The following is a 19,337-nucleotide window of genomic DNA, read 5'->3' on the forward strand; positions in this document are numbered from 1 at the left end:
TATTTTTCTTTTTTTTTGTTTTGGTGAGTCTTTTTTCATTTGTTTAAAAGATATTCATAATTGCTTGTTGAAACATTTTTAATGATACCTGCTTTAAAGTCCTTGTCGGGTCTATCTAACATCTATGTCACCTTAGTATTAGTGTCTGATGATTGTCTTTTCTCATTTCAGTTGAGAGTTTCCTAGTATTGATATGATGAATAATTTTTAATTACATCCAGTACATTATAGTTACCATGCGACTCTAGATCTTACTGAAATACTCTGTTTTAGCAGTGGGGGCCGGAGGTGCTGCTGTCAGGTAGAGGTGAAGGTCCACATTACCCACTCTGCCTCCTTTTACTTTCTAGGGTGGATCCAGTGAGGGGGCTCATTACTGGGTGAAGGTGGAATTTCAGGTTCCCCACGAGCCCTTTGCTGACCCCTTCCTGGTTGTGAGGGAGGGGGGCACCTTGTTACTGCTCCACATGGCCTCTACTGTCACCTCTGTTGGTTGGGGGCTTGTTATCACCAGGCAAGGGACAGATTCTCAACTCTGTCTTCTTTGATAGCACCCCAATGTGTGTGGCATGAGTTGGGGAGAGGGGTACCTCATTTCAGGCTGCTAAGGGTGGCTGCCTAGGCTCTCCATTCAGTGTAGGGAGGCGAGAGTGGGGCCAAGATTTGTTCCCTTGTAACTAGCTGGAATATTATTGTCTTTGGCCAGAGAGAGCAGGCTTTTCTTGGGGCTTTGTTTCTCCACTTCTTTTGGCGTTTCTGGGTTGCCATCCTCTCTAGCACTCAGTCCAGGATATGTGAGGCAACAGTAAAACCCAGGAAATGCTGCCTTGTCGTTTCTTGCATCCTGAGATCTCTAGCCTATCATCTTTTTTCTCTCTACCTTTCAGAGTCTTTATGTTCATTTATATGTCAGGTTTCAGAGTTTTTAGCTGTACTTAGCAGGAGGAATAGAGAGAATTTATGTACTTTTAAAAGTTATTTTTTATGAAATAAATTTGACATTCCTAGCAATTTACTTCTGAAAAAATCTTTTCGGCCTGGCATGGTGGCTTTCACTTGTAATCCCAGCACCTTGGGAGGCCAAGGCAAGCAGATCACCTGAGGTCAAGAGTTCAAGGCCAGCCTGGCCAACATGGTGAAACTCTGTCTCTACTAAAAATACAAAAATTAGCTGGGCGTGTCCCAGCTACTCGGGAGGCTGAGGCAGGAGAATCCTTTGAACCTGGGAGGCGGAGATTGCAGTGAGCCGAAATCATGCCACTGCACTCCGGCCTGGGTGACAGAGCGAGACACTATTTAAAAAAAAAAAAAAAAAAAGTTTTTGGATCCTTAAACCAACAGGCTTCTTTTGCTTGCAAATATTTTAGGACCCAATTAAAATATAATAGGAATGTTTAAAATGAAATATTATAAGCCATTAAAATGATATTGTAAATTTGAATTTATTGACATGAAAAGAGATTCAAAATGTAATAAATGAAAAACTGGTTTCAAAATGTTTGGTATTAAGTATATACAAATGTGTATAAAAATATATGTACATAGATGAAGGTTTAGAATGATATAAGGGGATATATCTCTGGGAAGATAGAAATTTTGTGTGTATTATTTTATGCTTTTTGCTCCTGGAGACTTTTAGTTCTTTTGTAGAAAACATTGCTTAATTTTGAAATAAAAATGAAATATAGAAGCTCTTAATTTATTTACAGTGAGTAAAAATATATTTTCACAATATTTTTCTCATTGGGATATTGTAATTTTTATTTATTTTCAGAATTCATAATCTACTTAAGCATCTGTGATCATTATATTTAATATCTTACAGGTTCCTCTTCCTGGCATGAAATGGGTAGATAATCACAAAGGTGTTTTTAATGTTGAAGTTGTTGCTGTTTCATCTATCCATACACAAGTGAGTTTTAATAATTTTTATTATCAAATTTCACTTAAATAAATTGAACATAATATCTAATACTTGTGATGTCAGTTTTGTTACCTGTCATAAATCTGTCATTGCTGTCATATTTATGAGAATATATGTCAGTTAAAAACATAAAGTATTTACAAGATTTTTTAAAAAAGAATCAACAAAATGTCATTGAATGTCAACAAAAGCAAACATTTTTGTTTCAGAATGTCGTTGACTTCATGTTTTTTCTAAGTTTCTGGTACATGGCAGAATAATTAGAATTGAGAAACCATCATCAGCTCACTTTATTTCTCATAGACTTGAGTATTTCAAATGGAAAGAGTTTTTAGGGATCATTTGTTCCAAATTCCTTATTTTTGGAATATACCAAGTTCTAATAGGTTTTATACATCCTCTTTCTCTGCCTGGAATGCTTTTCCTCCTGGTATTCATTTGACTTATGAATTAGAGTTTCTCTTCCCCTCAGAGAGGCCTTCCTTGGTTACTCTTTAAAACATAGCAGCCTCATTACTGTATGTCATCTTACCCTGCACTTACTACTGCCTACGCCCAGCTTCTCTGTTGCGCTTTGACTCTGTCACTCTTTCTGTTTGTGTGTGTGTATATAACACACATACATACACATTTGTTTATTGTTTCTTTCCCACATTAGATGGTAAGTTCCATGAGATCAGTGATGTTACCTGTTGAGGAAAGAGCTTTTCCTTCAAGAACCTTACAGTGTAATATGGGAAAGTGTAAAAAGTATGATAAAATTAGTACAGTGTTACATATATTAACTAAATTCTTTGAGGTACAGAGGGAAGAGTTATCTGTTCTGCTAGGGACTGAGATGTTGCATTTATAAGTAGCCATTTGCTACTCAGAGAAAGGGAGAGTGGACAACTCAGATAATGAGTAGCAAGTACAGAGTTACAGTAGTCTAAGGACCATTAGGTAACCTGGTGTGAAAATAGTTTAAAGTGCATAGGAAATCATGATACATAAGGATAGAAGGCTGGTAATAGATTGTGAAGGACCTTGAATGCCATAGAGTCCAGGTGGATGGTAATTTCTACCCTAAATAGAGAATATGAGAGAAGTACTTTTGGGACCATGCTAAGGGGAAGCAGTTATGGTGCCTGTGAGTTTATTTTTGAACCTGTTGAGTTTGAAGTGCCTATGTACTTCAGATGGAGATGTCCTGTAGGTGGTTGTAATTAGTTTGAAGTTTGGGTTTGGAGGTAACAGAATAAATGTGATAGCTGAAACTATATTGGTAAATGGGATTTTCCATGGAGAATATGTAGAGGGAGAAGAAGCAAGTATTTAAAATGAAATTCAGGGCTTCACTAACCTATACACGGAAAGGGTGGTGTAGAGGGACTTCCCAAAGCCATCTCAGGTTCAGTGATTTGCTAGGAGGACTTACAGGACTCAGCATATAGTCATACTCAGAGCTATGATTTATTTTAGTGAAAGAATGAAAAGCAGAATTCACAAAGGGAAAAGGCTCATGGGGTGAAGTCCAGAGGAAACAAGAAGTAAGCTTCCAAAAGTCCTCTCCCAGTGGAATCACATGGGGCAAGTTGAAACAACATATGTGAAATGTTGTGTGCCACAGAAGTTCAGTACAGACTCAATTCCCAGGGTTTTTACTAGGGGCTTGTCACATAGGCACCCTTTGCCTAACATGTACCAAAATTACAGATTCCCAGAAGGAAAGTGAGTGTTCAGCTTATACCATATTGTTTTGCACAAACGTTTTAGGCACAGTGAGCCATCTCTGTCAATGGGAACCCCCCTGAAATCCAAGTTCCCAGTAATTAGCCCAAGGCCAAACTTGTAAACAGGACTTTCAAAGAATAGCTGTCTTAAGCCCACTATGTTAATTATTTTCTGCACAGTGAGGTAGGGGAAAATAAGAAGATACAGCACCTCTGTGCTGTCTTTAGGAAGAAAGTTGGTAGTATATAGATTTTATTTAGAACTACACAGGTAGTCTCCAGTAAAAGAATGACTCCAGTATTATAAGATTTGGCGATGAGTTTGCCTTATATCCAAAGGCTTTGGAGCTGAAAGACAATAAATTAATAATGGACAAAAGTAGGTTACTAATATGCCTGCCGCAATAATTGAACTTCAAACTAATAGAGCAAACTAAAACTAAAAAAAAAAAAATCTTAATTAGTATCAGTAGTTTTCTTAAGTAACTAATAGTATTTGAAGTGATCATTTTGTAATGATAAATGAAAATAGATTTGTTTAATTGGAAACAATGTTTGTATACCTACATGAACTTTTTAGTGTTATCAAGTAATATGACATGTTTGTGGTCCATGGTCCTTTAGAATTGGGAAATTTACAAAGTTATAAGTGTTTAGTGCTTTTGTTTATTCTTTGTTTTAGGATCCTTATCTTGACAAATTTTTTGCTCTGGTCAATGCTCTGGATGAACACATGTTCCCAGTCCGAATTGGGGACATGCGAATCATGGAAAATAACTTAGAAAATGAATTGAAGAGCAGTATTTCAGCACTGAATTCATCCCAGTTGGAACCAGTGGTCCGATTTCTTCATCTTCTGCTAGATAAACTGATACTTTTAGTTATTAGACCTCCTGTCATTGCTGGCCAAATAGGTAATTTACTTTTGTTTGGGGATGAGACATGAAATTTATAACTTGACATTTCTAAATTTTGTTTAAAAAAAACCCAAAAACCATGATTTCTATTTGCTATATATAAGGACTATATTTGATTTGGAGGGGAAGATGTTATTTACTTGTTTATAATGCCAGAAAATGATAACTTTTATTTTGTTTTTATAAAATGTGTTCTATAGGCATATACTCAAATTATAGAAACAAATTTATTTATTTATTTACCAAATATTTATTAAGCACTTACTATGTACCTGACACTGATAGGCACTGTTCAGGGCATGGTTCCTGACTTGAACATCTCACAGACTAGTTAAGAAAACAGGCAAACAGGTTAATCATGTTGTATTTTACAGGATGTATAATCTACCTACTCTACATTTTCATTCACCTGCTATCCTCCACTTAATGTAGCTCTTCTTTCCTTCATTTGCTTAGTCTCTGTATTCTCTTTTTATTTTCTATAATTCTGGAAGGAAAGGTGTTCTTCATTCCCATCGTTTTTCAGGGTTAACTCCTTATTTTTTTACCAACAGCTTTCACCCAAATCCTGCAGGGAAGTTGAAAGAAATTTCAGCTAACCAGACAGAATTTTTATGTTTGACTAGTGGCACAAAGGAGAGGAATATTCAATTATTTGAGTTTTTTTAGGGGAGATTTATAAGTAGAAATAATTCCTGGGTTGAGTATTTAAAGATGAATAGGAGTCTGACAGGTAAATATTATTCCAAGGAGATTAAACAGCATGAAACAGCATGTACATAGTACACAGACATAATGAACTCAGAATGAATTTGGGGGAGGAATTTTAAGTAATTAGTTTTAAATTGGAGGATTGATTAGAGGTAATATGGAGAGTGGGAGATGAAGTTGGGTCTTCCACACTTTAGGAAATTGGGACTTTTTCTGTAGGGAATAAATAGCCTTTGAAGGATCTGGTCTTAATTAGAGAAGTAACATGACCAAGTTTGACTAGAAAAAGATGGCTATGCTATGTAGAAATGAGTTAAAAGTGGGAAAACCTACAGGCCGGGAGACAAATTAGGAGTCTTGTGGAATTTCATACAAAAAATGATGAGTTCCTGTTAAAACATAGGTGACAATGGGATGGAGAAGAGAGAATGGATTGTGAGATCATAGAGTGTACAGTTACAGAAATATATAAGTAAAATAATAGTAATAACAGTAATTGCAAACACTAGCATAGCATTTACTGTGTACCAGGAATAATGCTATGTGCTTTATTTATGTTTGAGAGCCAAGATTCAAACTGGTTTCAGAGTCCCTCTCTCTCTTATCTAGTATACTTGAGAAATGTCTACTCGTGAAATTACATCAGTAATTTTAGTCTAAGTGAAGGTAGAAGCCAGATTACAGGGAATTAAGAAGCAAATAGATGATAAAATAAATACAAGAAGCTATACTACTGTTTAAGAAGTTAAGTTAGAAGAGAAAGCAGGGTTGAGTAGGGCAAAAGAGTGGAGACATTTTAGCATGTTTATATGCTGAGAGAAATCAGCATCTAAACATGCTCAAATGGGAGAAGGGAGAAAAATATATGGGGAGAAAAGAGGTTAATTAATGAAGTAATTCTGTGAGACAAGAGTAAAGGTGATAGATCACTCTTACATAGGAGAGGGCACTACTTCCTTTGGAGAGGAGATAAAGTAATTTCAGATTCTGATAAATTTGTAGAAAAATATGAGGACTTTTGGCCAGGTGTGGTAGCTCACAACTATAATCCCAGCACTTTGGGAGGCCAAGATGGGAGGATTGCTTGAGGCTAGGAGTTCCAGACCAGCCTGGTCAACATAGCAAGACCCCATCTCTAAAAAATAAAAAAAAAAAGAAAAAGAAAAACATGAGAACTTTCATGCTTTATACATTTCTTCTGTGAGGTAGAAGGCAAGATTTGCTAAGGAGGGATTAGGAGGACCTTAGTTTTGAGAAGGATTCTGGTAACTTGGAGTAGCTACTGTAAGAAAAAGGAAAAGGATTAACCAGAAACACAGGTAGGATCACTTAACTTCACTCAGGTTTTTGTCTCTGGTCTCTTTCCCCTGTAGTTCAGTATATATAGATTAATCTTCCTAAATGACCATTTTATCTGATTATTCTACTTTTGGGAAAACTTAATTGGCCTCATTATCTCTTCATAGTTTGCTGTCTTGGTTAAATAAATTATAGAATCTAAGATCGTATTGCTCAAAGTGACTGTTCAGTTTACCCATTTATTCAGTGTGCAATTTATCACAATTCCCCAATTTTTGTAAAATTATTGTTACATACTGACTTGAGTGACTGAGTAGGTATTGCTTAGCCTGGGATTTAAAATGCTGTAGTCTTACCTCAACCTGTTTTTCTAGCCCCCTCTTTTTTTTTTTTTCCTTCTAATCATTTTACAGATTCACTCATTCCAATCAAGTTGCTTATTCACTATTTTCTTATTATACTGTTAATATTTTCAATAATCTATTTTGTTGTTGATTTTTTTAAACAAAAGTAATATATGCCCTTGTATGCTATTTAAATTTTGGAGTAATCTTTAAAATGAGAAATTGCTTCTTAAGGTATTACACACGATGTATTTTCTTTCTTCTCATGTACTTTGTATTGTTTTACTAAATAACATATCTGTTGAGCATTGTTTTCTTTTTTGACTAATCAAACCCATATAATTTTCATTCTCATTTTGTTCAGAGAAGTATTTTTGGCTCAGCTAATGCAACATGTCATTAAAAGTCAATATCAAATAGTAATCATCTTTATAAACTTACTGTGTAGTCACTATACTTAAAGTATGTAAAGATGACAAAACGTTGATCTTCGTGGAATTTACAGTCTAAAAAACGTTAAAGCAAAGGTACATACTTCTTTCTGAAAAGTTAACCTAGGTCAAGCATCTTTTGAAGCCATGGCATCAATTATAAATCGACTTCACAAAAACTTGGAAGGAAATCATGACCAACATGGCAGAAACAGCCTTCTTGCATCATATATTCATTATGTTTTCCGCCTACCAAATACTTACCCTAATTCATCATCACCAGGTATTTTATTCTTTTTACTATGAAGCTGTCTTTCATAAATTATATGTTCATGTCAGTATTGAGATAATTTTGTAGTCCATACTGTGATCCATTTATTCAATGGCAAACATTTATTGAACATCTGCTAAGTACCATTCACTGTGCCTAGGTGCTGAAGTTAAAGAGATAAATAAGTTACATTTTTAGACATCTTTTTTTATACAGTTTGCTTTAGTTTGAATTAGAGTTCTTGGTTGAGTTAATTTTTGGAAATGAACTTTGAAAATAACTTTGTCTCTGGAAGCATTTTATCATTCCTTGTTAAGATAAGGAATTGCTTGCCCCTGTAATCCCAGCTGTTTAGGTGGCTGAGGTGCGAGGATCTCATGAGCCCAGGAATTTGAGGCCAGAGTGAGCTATGATCTTGCCAGTGCACTCCAGCTGGGCAACAGAGTGAGATCCTGTCTTTTAAACATAAAAAAGACAAGAAAAATAGAATCTTGTATTTGTCATTCAGAGTGCTGTTGGGCATTAAAGGAGAAATGTGGTGGCTCGGTAGTTTCCTGAAAACTCTTTGAAACCTACAGTGATATAGAAGATTGTTCTCTAGAAGAGTTCTGATCTCTTCATGGTCAGTGAAATAGTATAACCTTTCTGAGTATTGGAGACTCGATTTGTTATTGTCTTTTGTGTACCACTGGTGATAGTGGAGGTAATGGTGGGAGATGTCTTAGTGTGAATAATCCTTTAGTTGTTCATTTAACTAACTAATGATTATGTTGTGCATATCATTTAACCTACTCACATATATGTCTGTATGACAGTAATGATAATGGCAAGTGCCCTTTATCAGCTTTTGGCAATGTTGACATTGATAACAGTGACTAATAATTGTGACATTCGTTATGAAAACTAGACATAATAGTAGCCTGATTTTAAGTTTTAGCCCAATTTATTTCTTTACTTAATTGCAAAAAGAAAAGCAATTGACATTTATATTCTGGTTTATAATTTCCTATCTTAATTTTTAAAATTATACCACTTGACATGAATGTGTGAGTGATTATGTAATATCTACAGTGCTCCTCCATTTACTGTTTTGTTCAGTACGCTATTAGAATTCCACAGATTTTGCAAAGCATCTTTTTTTTTAACATGCTGACCTGAAAGATTGTATGAATTAATTAGGCAACAGGTATGTATTAATATCATTTGCAAATATGACATTCAGAAAGATGAAGATAAATTAACACTATAATTCCTGGATGTTTTATTTTAAAAATAAAAGACAGGTTGGAAGATGATGTTAGGCTTGATTTTAGTCAGGCAAAAAGGGAGCCATTGCTTTTTTTTTTTGAGATGGAGTCTCGCTCTGTCGCCCAGGCTGGAGTGCAGTGGCGCAATATTGGCTCACTGCAAGCTCTGCTTCCCAGGTTCACGCCATTCTCCTGCCTCAGCCTCTCGAGTAGCTGGGACTACAGGTGCCTGCCACCACGCCCAGCTAATTTTTTGTATTTGTATTTTTAGTAGAGACGGGATTTCACTGTGTTAGCCAGGATGGTCTCAGTCTCCTGACCTCGTGATCCGCCTGCCTCGGCCTCCCAAAGTGCTGGGATTACAGGCGTGAGCCACCGCGCCCAGCTGCCTTTGCTTTTTTATCACTTTGGATCTGAAAATTATCTTTAGTTTTTTGTATGTATATCATAAAGATACTATTTTGTTATTCACATTGTCACTGATGAAGACAGAGAAATAAAACATGCTGTCATTTAAAAGATGTTAGCAATAATGAAGGTAGAGAAATAAAACATAGTTTAATTTAAGAGATGTTAGCAATAAATTGGCACTCTCTCTAGTGACTGTCAAGGGGTAGAGCAGGAGAGGTGGGAAGAAACACCAGCTGGAGCATCTTGGGTCTGAAATACCAACTATACCGAAGTGAAAGGGCTGTGTGTGTGTGTGTGTGTGTGTGTGTGTGTGTTTCCTATTAATTTTGGTTTTTATTGTATGTGTAATATACAATTATAGAAACACTGAAGAGATAACGATTTTATTTATAGTTCATATGGTTTTATAAACTGCCGTAAAATAGAGTATCTTTGTACAGCAATCATTAGTTCTTGAGTGTTTTTATTTTCTTTCTTTCTAAAAAAAACATTTCCCAGTGCTTCAAGGAGGCCAAGAGAGGAGGATTGCTTGAGGCCAGGAGTTCAAAACCAGCCTGGGCAACATAGCAAGACCCCGTCTCTACAAAAAAAAAGAGAGAGAAATTTACCCGGGCATGGTGGTGTGTGCCTGTAGTCCTAGCTACTCAGAAGGCTGAGGTGGGAGTCCAGGAGTCCAAGGTTATAGTGAACTATGGTCTCACTGCTGCACTCCAGTGCTGCCTCTTAATAAAAAAAAAAAATGGCACCTGCCTGTTTAAAAAAAATATATATATATATGTGTGTGTATATATATATATATATATATAAATACTTTTTATTTAGAAGACCCTGCCTCTTCAGGCAGATCACGAGGTCAAGAGATTGAGACCATCCTGGCCAACATGGTGAAACTTCATCTCTACTAAAAATACAAAAATTAGCTGGGCGTGGTGGCACGCACCTGTAGTCCCCGCTACTTGGGAGGCTGAGGCAGGAGAATTGCTTGAACCCGGGAGGCGGAGATTGCAGTGAGCCAAGATCAAGCCACTGCACTCCAGCCTGGCAACAAAGCGAGACTCTGTCTCAAAAAAAAAAAAAAAAAAAAAAAAAGTATATTTTTTATTTGGAAACCAAAGCAATTCATGATCTTTGTGGAATTTTCTAAAGTGGCAGAGATTTTTTTCAGATCCTTTCCTGACTAATTTTCTTTAATTATGTGCTATTTCATATGCAACTCTAGGTCCTGGGGGTTTGGGAGGATCAGTGCATTATGCCACAATGGCTAGATCTGCGGTGAGACCTGCAAGCCTTAATTTAAATCGTTCTCGAAGCCTTAGTAATAGCAATCCAGATATATCTGGGACTCCCACGTCACCAGATGATGAAGTTCGATCAATCATCGGGAGTAAGGTAAACTGAAGACATGCATCTATAAATTTGCTTTTTGTTTTGTGAACAAACGAGAAATATCCAGTTGTAATGTATTCTGAATTTTGAGATGTATGTAAGTTAGGAATTAGCAAGGAATTGTACATTTCTGTTCTGTCAGTAAACACTGTTTTATTTTTCTGTTAAATATGCTTGCTCTTACAAACTACTCCACTAAAAATTCTAAAATTTGTCTGGGATCACTAGTTGCATATAACTTATTGTTGTTGGTCTGATACTCTATCATGTCAAAAATGGCTAGATTGATTTCATGTAGAATTAAAATAAATCTGTGTGACTGATATGTAGAAGAGAGATGTCATCATTGATTTAAGTCATGAGATCCTCTTCTCCAAAAAATATCCAGAACAGTGATTAAACAATTTTCCATTTTTGTAAACTAGAAAGAGTGATATTCAGAGTTATTTATAAGGGATACTGCAGAGTAACCTGAGTACTATGGCAGCTGCAAAAAGAGAACGCTTCCCCCACCCCACACACACATTTATTTCCATGTTTAAGAAAAGAACTCAGGTTTTTTATTCCTGTTTTCATTATTGATTATATTTTATTGTAATACAGGTAGTACTTAGCATTTATATACTGTATATTTATATACTGCATAGGTCTTCATAGAATAAGTTTGATTTTTGGATTTTCAGAAACTTTCCTAAAGAAAAGAAGCTATAGACAGCATTTCCTTAAGGTTCTTTTAAACTGTCTCTTAATTTTTGTAAGATTTACATTAGGACTCATTTAGCATAATTCTAGAGTTATTTCTTTTATGTTTAATAGATTATAAACTCAAGATTTAGAACAAAGAGGTGGCCTATATATATATGTAATGATTTTTTGCCTTTTTTCAAGATGTCCTTTAAATGGATCAATGATTTTTAAAATATATATGAAAATATATACAAATATATAAATACAAGGTAGTTTCTTAGGAAGCCATTGCAAGATGAGAATTTGTCAGCCTTGTCCTAATCAAGTATTTACATAGCTTTTATGTTGTTTTCTTTTTATTGCAAAATTTTTGATAGCTACCTTCCTATTGAATTATTTAGTCATAATCACTAATAATGTATATAATTTTATCTCAAAATTATAAGGAATCTAAAGTTTATTTATAGCTACCCTTCATTTTTTCTTATTTTATTGACCTGGCAGTTCAAGAAACTCTTGTTTAGATGATCTTGTTTTCCACTCCACCTCAGTCATGGTCTTCCTTTATATCAAACTTGTTCAACCTGTGGCCTGCAGGCCACATGTGGCCCAGGACAGCTTTGAGTGCAGCTCAGCACAAATTTGTAAACTTTCTTAAAACATTATGAGTTTCTTTTGGGGATTTTTTTTTTTTTTTTTGTAAGCTCATCAGCTGTCATTAATGTTAGTGTATTTTATGTGTGGCCCAAGACAATTCTTCTTCCAGTATGGCCCAGGGAAGCCAAAAGATTGGACACCCCTGCAATCTTGTCATTACCAATAACTTTAATTTTCACAATCTCAATTTCATGTATTTTGTTCTCTGTTATGTCTTGTTTTTCTTGTAGTACCTCAACTTAACAGTTTATCTACTCCTTTGCAATCTCTAATCTTGATCCTCCAACCTTTTTACTGTGCCTCACCCGCTTAATGTTCTCTCTTCTTCCTTAGCCAGCTTAATGTCTATGGGCAATCATTATAATTATTCCCATCAGGCTGGGTGTGGTGGCTTATGCCTGTAATCCCAGCACTTCGGGAGGCCAAGGCGGGCAGATCACCTGAGGTCAGGAGTTCAAAACCAGCCTGGCCAACATGGTGAAACCTTGCCTCTACTAAAAATACAAAAATTAGCCAGGCATGGTGGCAGATGCCTGTAATCCCGGCTACTCGGGAGGCTGAGGTAGGTGAATCGCTTGAACCTGGGAGACGGAGGTTGCAGGGAGCTGAGATCTCACCATTGCACTCCAGCCTGCGAGACAAGTGTGAAACTCTATTTCAAAAAAAAAAAAAAAAATTACTCCAATTATAATCAAACCTCAGTTCCCTTATCTTTCCCAAACCTGAAACCATAGTTAAACCCAATTGACTGCCTATGCCATGTCAGCATCTGTGCAGCTAAACATGTCTTGAGAAATACCATGGTGATTGGTCTCATTTGAAATAAACCTCAAAAGAGCCCTTAATGCTATTGGGCAATTATACTGCATTTCTGTATCTCCATCACTTTCCTGTTCTCCCAGGAAATGATTTAATTCCTTCTTTCATTACCTCAAACCTCCTAACACCTCTCCCCTCATTCCTTTTCTCATTTTATCTCCCATTTCATTGAGACAACTGAAACCATCAGAAGAAAACTTTGATAAACTTTTACCATCCTATCTAGCTACCTATTACCATCTACTATCTACTGCCTAATACTCTTCTGTATTAAAAATGAATAGATGAGCTATTTATTTTTCTAAATTAATTTCTTTCACTCAAGCTCTCATCTGGTCTCACCTGCTCAAGATCTACACTCCACCAGTTTTTCCATATCTCTTCCACATCATCAGTTTCTCCCTAAATACTGAATCATTCCCATTCACATACAGGCATGCTATTGTTTTTCTCATTTTGAAAAAATAATTCCTCTCATTTGAAAGCAATCTAAGTGTCCATCAGCAGATGACTGGATAAACAAAATGTGGTACATATATACAATGGCATACTATTCACTCATAAAAAAGAATGCCTGTCATTTGCAACAACAAGGATGGAAATGGAGATCATTACATTAAGTGAAATAAACCAGGCACAGAAAGACAAGCTTCACAGGTTCTCACTTATTTGTAGAAGGTAAAAATTAAAACAACTGAACTCATGGAGATGGAGAGTAGAATAATAGTTACCGAAGACTGGGAAGGGGCAGTGGGTGTTGGGAGGTAAATGGAGATAGTTAATAGGTACAGGAAAATAATTAGAAAGAGTGCATAAGATCTAGTATTTGATAGCACAACAGGGTGATTTGTATAATTAAATAGGTAAATATTGTTTATTATTTAGTTATTTAAAAATAACTAGAAGTGTATAATTTGATTCTTTGTATCACAAAGGATAAATGCTTGGGGTGATGGATACCCCACTCATCCTGATGTGATTAGTACACATGATACACCTTTATCAAAATATCTCATGTAAACCATAAATACATGTCTACTATGTACCCACAAAAATTAAATAAAAATAAAAATTATAGTAATTATTCTCTAGTATTTCAGCTGCTACCTTACTTGCTATTTCTGTGCTACCTTTCATAGTAGAATTCCTTAAGAATTTTCTTTACTTGCTATCTGCAGTTCTTTTACTTCTGTCATCTCTACTTCAGTCAAATATTCCTCCCATTTTCCACCAAAACTGTCCTTGTTAATGTCACCAGCACCCTTCATGTTGCTAAATCCAGTGGTTAGTTTTCAGAACTCAGCTTACTTTTACCTGCCAGCAGCTTTTCACACAGTTAAATTTTTTTTTTCTCTGGGATTTATTCTATTCATTTGGCTTCCAGGGTACTACATTCTGTTGGTTTCCCTCTTGGTTTACTGATTATACCTTTTCAGTCTTTGTGGATTCTTCCTTTTCTGATCTCTTTATCTGGATGTGTTTCAGGCCTCTGCCCTTATTTCTCTTCTCTTGTCTTCTCTCTACACTCTACCTTGGTGAGCTTATGAGGTTCCATGGCTTTAAATACCACATAAATGTTATGCTAATGATTCCCAAAATTATATTTCCAGTACAGATCTCTCTCTGGAGTTCTAAACTCAACTGCTTTTTCTAAATAGTTTTGTTCAGATTTGGATATACATGAAAGGTAGAGACACTTCTTTCCATCTCCATTACTACCATCTTGGTCTGAGCAACCATCATCTCTCCCAGAACTAATGTACTAGCTTTAAAGATGGTTTCCCTACTTCTACCCTATGCTCTGTTCACAACATAGCAACCAGAATGTTGCTTTAAAGACTTAAGACATGGCCGGGCGTGGTGGCTCACGCCCGTAATCCAAGCAGTTTGGGAGGGCGAGGCAGGTGGATCACCTGAGGTTGGGAGTTCGAGACCAGCCTGACCAACATGGAGAAACCCCGTCTCTACTAAAAATAGAAAAATTAGCCGGGTGTGGTGGTGCATGCCTGTAATCCCAGCTACTCAGGAGGCTGAGGCAGGAGAATCACTTGAACCCAGGAGGCGGAGGTTGTGGTGAGCCAAGATCGCGCCATTGCACTCCAGCCTGGGCAACAGAGCTAGACTCTGTCTCAAAAAAAAAAAAAAAGACTTAAGACACACACAAAAATTAAGTCATTATGTCATTCCTCTGAGCATAATCTTCTAATGACTTATTCTCTCAGTCCTTTAAGTCTTTACTCTGAAGGCCACCTTCTCAGTGAGGTTGACTCTGATTATCTTATTTAAATGTGTAACCAGTGGCTGTGTCCTCAGCCTTCTAATCCCCTTATTCTGTTTTTTGTCTTTTTTTTTTTTTGTCTGACATTTGCTACCTTTTAATGTAGCATATGAATTAGGTATTCCTTTGTTGATTTTTTTTTAGTGTTTATCTCCCTTTAACAGAGTGTAAACTTAATCGTGGCAGGGAATATTTGTTCCAAGGCACCTGTAATGTCTAACTTATTCAAGGTGCTCAGTAGATATTTATCCAATGAAGAAATGTTAGTATGAGTTAACACCACAGGACTAGATCACTTGTTTAAGAACAGAATTATGCTTTTGTTTGCCCTCTTACTATTGGGATTAATTATGTATTTAAAGATCTGCAGAGATTTGACTTTATGAAAGTTTTGGTTATATTTTATTCCCCAGTATAAAATACAGAACTCCTAAAATTTAAGAATATTTATATAACCTGAACAGGCTTTTATTACTCCTGTGGCTGTAATGTAAATGTGAAAATATTTGTGAGACTTCTTCATACTTATATTGCCAAAACTAGCTGTGCTTTCTTAATTCCAGCAATAGTCTTTTAACATTCAGTTATGTAAATACATGGTTACATCAGGTCTGAACTTTATTGCTTTTTATCAAATGTCAGTGGAATTTTGCATTGATACGTTTCTTTCTCATATATCATCTTTTTTTTTATTTCTAAAACACTGAGAGCTTACTGTGTGCTAGGCACTATGCTGAGGACTTGTGGATATGAAGCAAAATCTTTGTAATATACCACAAGTGTTGATGTCATATTAAATATAGTATGGACCTTGCTCAAGGATCTTATCTATATGTAAGGGAAGAAATCAATACTGTTATTGGGGTTTGGCAAAAAAAACCTCACACTTACATACACGTGGGCACACATTTGATTAATCTGTTCCATGTTTGTTGGAAATCAGTAAACATAAAGTTATTATATTAAATATAAGTGATAAGTTTGCTTAAATATGGGCTGTTTGATATAATTCTTAGCTTTATAACACCTGAATTATGGAATTTACTTGCTTTGCCAAATAACTGGCCACAAGTTTTCTTTAAATAGTTAGTTTTGACTAGTGTAATTATAACTGTTCAGAACATCAGTATTGTGTATATAAATATAATTTATAGCACAAAGATTTTTTTATTCTCGTATTAGCGATTATCATATATTGTAGTTTTAAATGAAATTATTAAACAGTAAGTTAAGTGAATTTAAGAGTACAGCAAAGTCCTTATTCTTTTTGTGGAAATTCATGAGAAAAAAGAGGACAGTTATAATTTTGCAAAAATCAAATGCTCGTGTTTTGTTATTTTTGTAACATGAGTAGTGACTATAAAAATTGAATATGGTAGGAAGAACTTTACACTTTTATACAAAAAAGACATAATTTTGGGCTTGGACATAATTTTGGAGACTAATGAAAACTTTATTTTAACTTCTATGAAAAACATAAGGCTTTTGGTTTGCTTTTATTTGAAATATTATAATAGGATTCTGAGAAGGCGGATATTTTATTTTAAACAAATCTGATTGCATAATTTTACTAGTATTTTGATATTGTCTAATTTACTTTGATAGAAAGCATTTTAAGAAAAATATGTATGGGAAATTTTTATAATACTGTTTTTGAGAGTTTACTATATTCAAGGCATTGAACTTAGTAATTTACTTCCATTATTTAATTTTATTCTTACCATATGAAGGGAGACACTCTCATCATTTTTATTTTATAGATAAGAAATTGAAAAAGAAATTAAGTAATTTATCTTAGATTTTACAGCTAGTAAGCAGGAGAGCCTGGATTGGAACCTTAACTCCCGTATTAGACAATCACTGTCAAAAATGATGAGAAATGGGTGATTATTGTACCATCATTTCAACTTCTCTATATATTTTGGAAAAAATGAAAAAAGGTGGAGGAAATATTCTCCTAAAACCTAAGCCCTTGAGGGTTGCAGTTTTTCTTTCTTTTCTTTTTAAAATTTTCTCTTGAAGTATTTAAAAAATACTGATATCTGGGCCGCACTCACAGCAATTCTGATTTAATTGTTTTAAGGTAGGGCGCTGCACATTTGTTTGTTACTGTTGTTGTTAAGCTTCCCAAATGACACTAATATCTAGACAGAGTTGATTACAGTTGTTCCAACTCTTCACTTTTACCTGTCTTTCCTTTGGTGGTTTCTGGTTTGGGTCTGTACTCATGCCCTGATACATTTACATCAGCTTGTCTTCGATTGTCTTTGCTATTCTTACCCTAATAATTCTTTGAAAATCTTTTACAACTTGCTTCACTTCCAATTATTAGATTCTCAAGTCCCCAGTCCAAATTACTGAATCGAATTTATAGAGATAGAGCCCAGGATCTGAATTTTATATAGCTTCTCAAGTGATTCTGACCATCAGTCAGTTTTAGGAAATAGAAGAAAAGCCTCTGTTTCCTTCACCTGGAATCACAGTAACCCCTTTCAGACAGAAATAAACATAAATTCACTTCTGGACGTATACTTTAGTAGTGTCTTAAAGAAATTTTAAATTAATGAAGATGATGATGAAGATATAATTCCTATAGACAGCCCCAGCATAATGTTTTTCCTTATAATATTTATTAATAAATAGTAGCCCATTATTATTACAAGTGCAGCTCCAAATCCATTATTAGGAAGGAGTAAATATTAGGTATCATTTTTTTCTTAAGTTTTTACTTCATTTCTCCTGTCTGTCCCTAAAAGAGAGTGAAGGTGGTAGCAAGCTCAAATAGAATTATGGAGTATCACTGCATAGTAGTTTTCAGTTGATGAGAGATGGAATGAAATTAAAGTTTATAACAAAGAATGGAGAGTTTTTCTTCCATTTTTTCCTTTAAACCTCAGTTAGATACAGAGGAGGTTATCTGTTGCTAACTTGTACTATCTTTAAAGAAAGTTTGGGGGTGTGGTGCTATGGGAACATTAGTTATTGGTACTTCAAGAGTATTCCTTTACATAAAGAAAAATTACCTTAAATACTATACTTAATGGTCTTGGCAATTTTTTTTAAAATTGTGTTATATAATAAGATAATTTTGATGAACTAATACTCTGTAGGTGCCTACAAATTTTGGTTGCTTTAACAGTACTAATTAAAAACATGTTTGCATTAGAAGATCTGAATTTCTTTAAGAATAATTTATAGCATGCAACATGTAATATTTCTTTCCTTTCAAACTGCTTTCTATTATATGCTTAGGGTTTAGATCGCTCCAATTCCTGGGTTAACACTGGTGGTCCAAAAGCTGCCCCATGGGGATCCAACCCCAGTCCAAGTGCAGAATCAACACAGGTGGTGTTTATATTAGAGGTTTCTTTATTGGCTGCTGATGTTTCCCTTTAGAACATTACTTTTTAGTATATACTATGATTTCAGTGGCTTGCTTTTTTTAATCATTAAAAAGTGTGTATTTTTGTTTACTTAGCACATTTTCCAACTACTATGCATGAATACCACCAATTGCACCAGTAATGTTCTTCTTTCCTATTTCCTATCTCTGTCTTCTTTCTTCCTTACACACCCTATCAATATTTCAGTGCCTGCTGCTTATGTAATTGATGGCTTTTATAACAGTTTCTTCTTTAGGGGTAGTACGTCTTTAATAGCAATTTTTAATTTTTAAATTTTTTACGTGGAGAAAAAAACCCAACAGTTTTCTGTTTGCTTTTGGTTTAAAGTGTAACTATTGTATCATTTCCATTTAACATTTACTATCTTGTTATTTTCTTCCTAATCACCGAATAGAAAGACTGGCAATAAGTTGAAATTAAATGTGAACAGTATATGATCCCCGTGCTATAAGACTCAATACCAGAAGCAAAAATCCATTTTAATTTGTACTGTGTTGCAAAGTATGAAATTTGTTATACCTTAGCTGAATTAGGTTTTGCTTACTTAAGACTAGTTGCTTGATAGCTAATACTGCATGGTATCTCAAAATATACTTCTCATCTGTGTTGGCTTTGGAGGGAAATCCTGTTCTTAAATAAAATTTTAAATTCCATTTCTAATATTGTAAATGATTTATATTTGATTTCGTTTATGACAAACCTGAATAGTAGTTTTTGATAATAATGAAAAACTGAAAGAAATTATTCTAAACTTTTTCTTTTCTTTATTTAATATAAAGTTACTGATTTTTGGTCTGAGACCAGTTGAGAAGTATGTTTTTACTTTTTATATATTTTTA

At 34.9% G+C, this 19,337-nt stretch overlaps 1 protein-coding gene across 9 annotated transcripts in view; it reads left to right on the plus strand.

Annotated features, from left to right (window-relative positions):
* DOCK7 (dedicator of cytokinesis 7) overlaps nt 1–19,337 on the plus strand; it is a 238,434-nt gene that overhangs the window by 130,004 nt on the left and 89,093 nt on the right. For 6 of the 9 annotated variants that reach the window (XM_054533642.2, XM_024251423.3, XM_054533652.2 and 3 more), the window contains exons 19-23: nt 1,826–1,912; nt 4,319–4,550; nt 7,457–7,621; nt 10,487–10,656; nt 18,347–18,439. In XM_054533642.2, the coding sequence (XP_054389617.1) occupies nt 1,826–1,912; nt 4,319–4,550; nt 7,457–7,621; nt 10,487–10,656; nt 18,347–18,439 (747 nt within the window). The remainder of the gene's footprint in view (nt 1–1,825; nt 1,913–4,318; nt 4,551–7,456; nt 7,622–10,486; nt 10,657–18,346; nt 18,440–19,337) is intronic. The other 3 variants (XM_054533656.2, XM_009249569.4, XM_063712050.1) reach the window with 1 other exon arrangement.

Source organism: Pongo abelii, chromosome 1 (genome assembly GCF_028885655.2).
Source record: "Pongo abelii isolate AG06213 chromosome 1, NHGRI_mPonAbe1-v2.0_pri, whole genome shotgun sequence".
Classification (NCBI taxonomy): domain Eukaryota; kingdom Metazoa; phylum Chordata; class Mammalia; order Primates; family Hominidae; genus Pongo; species Pongo abelii.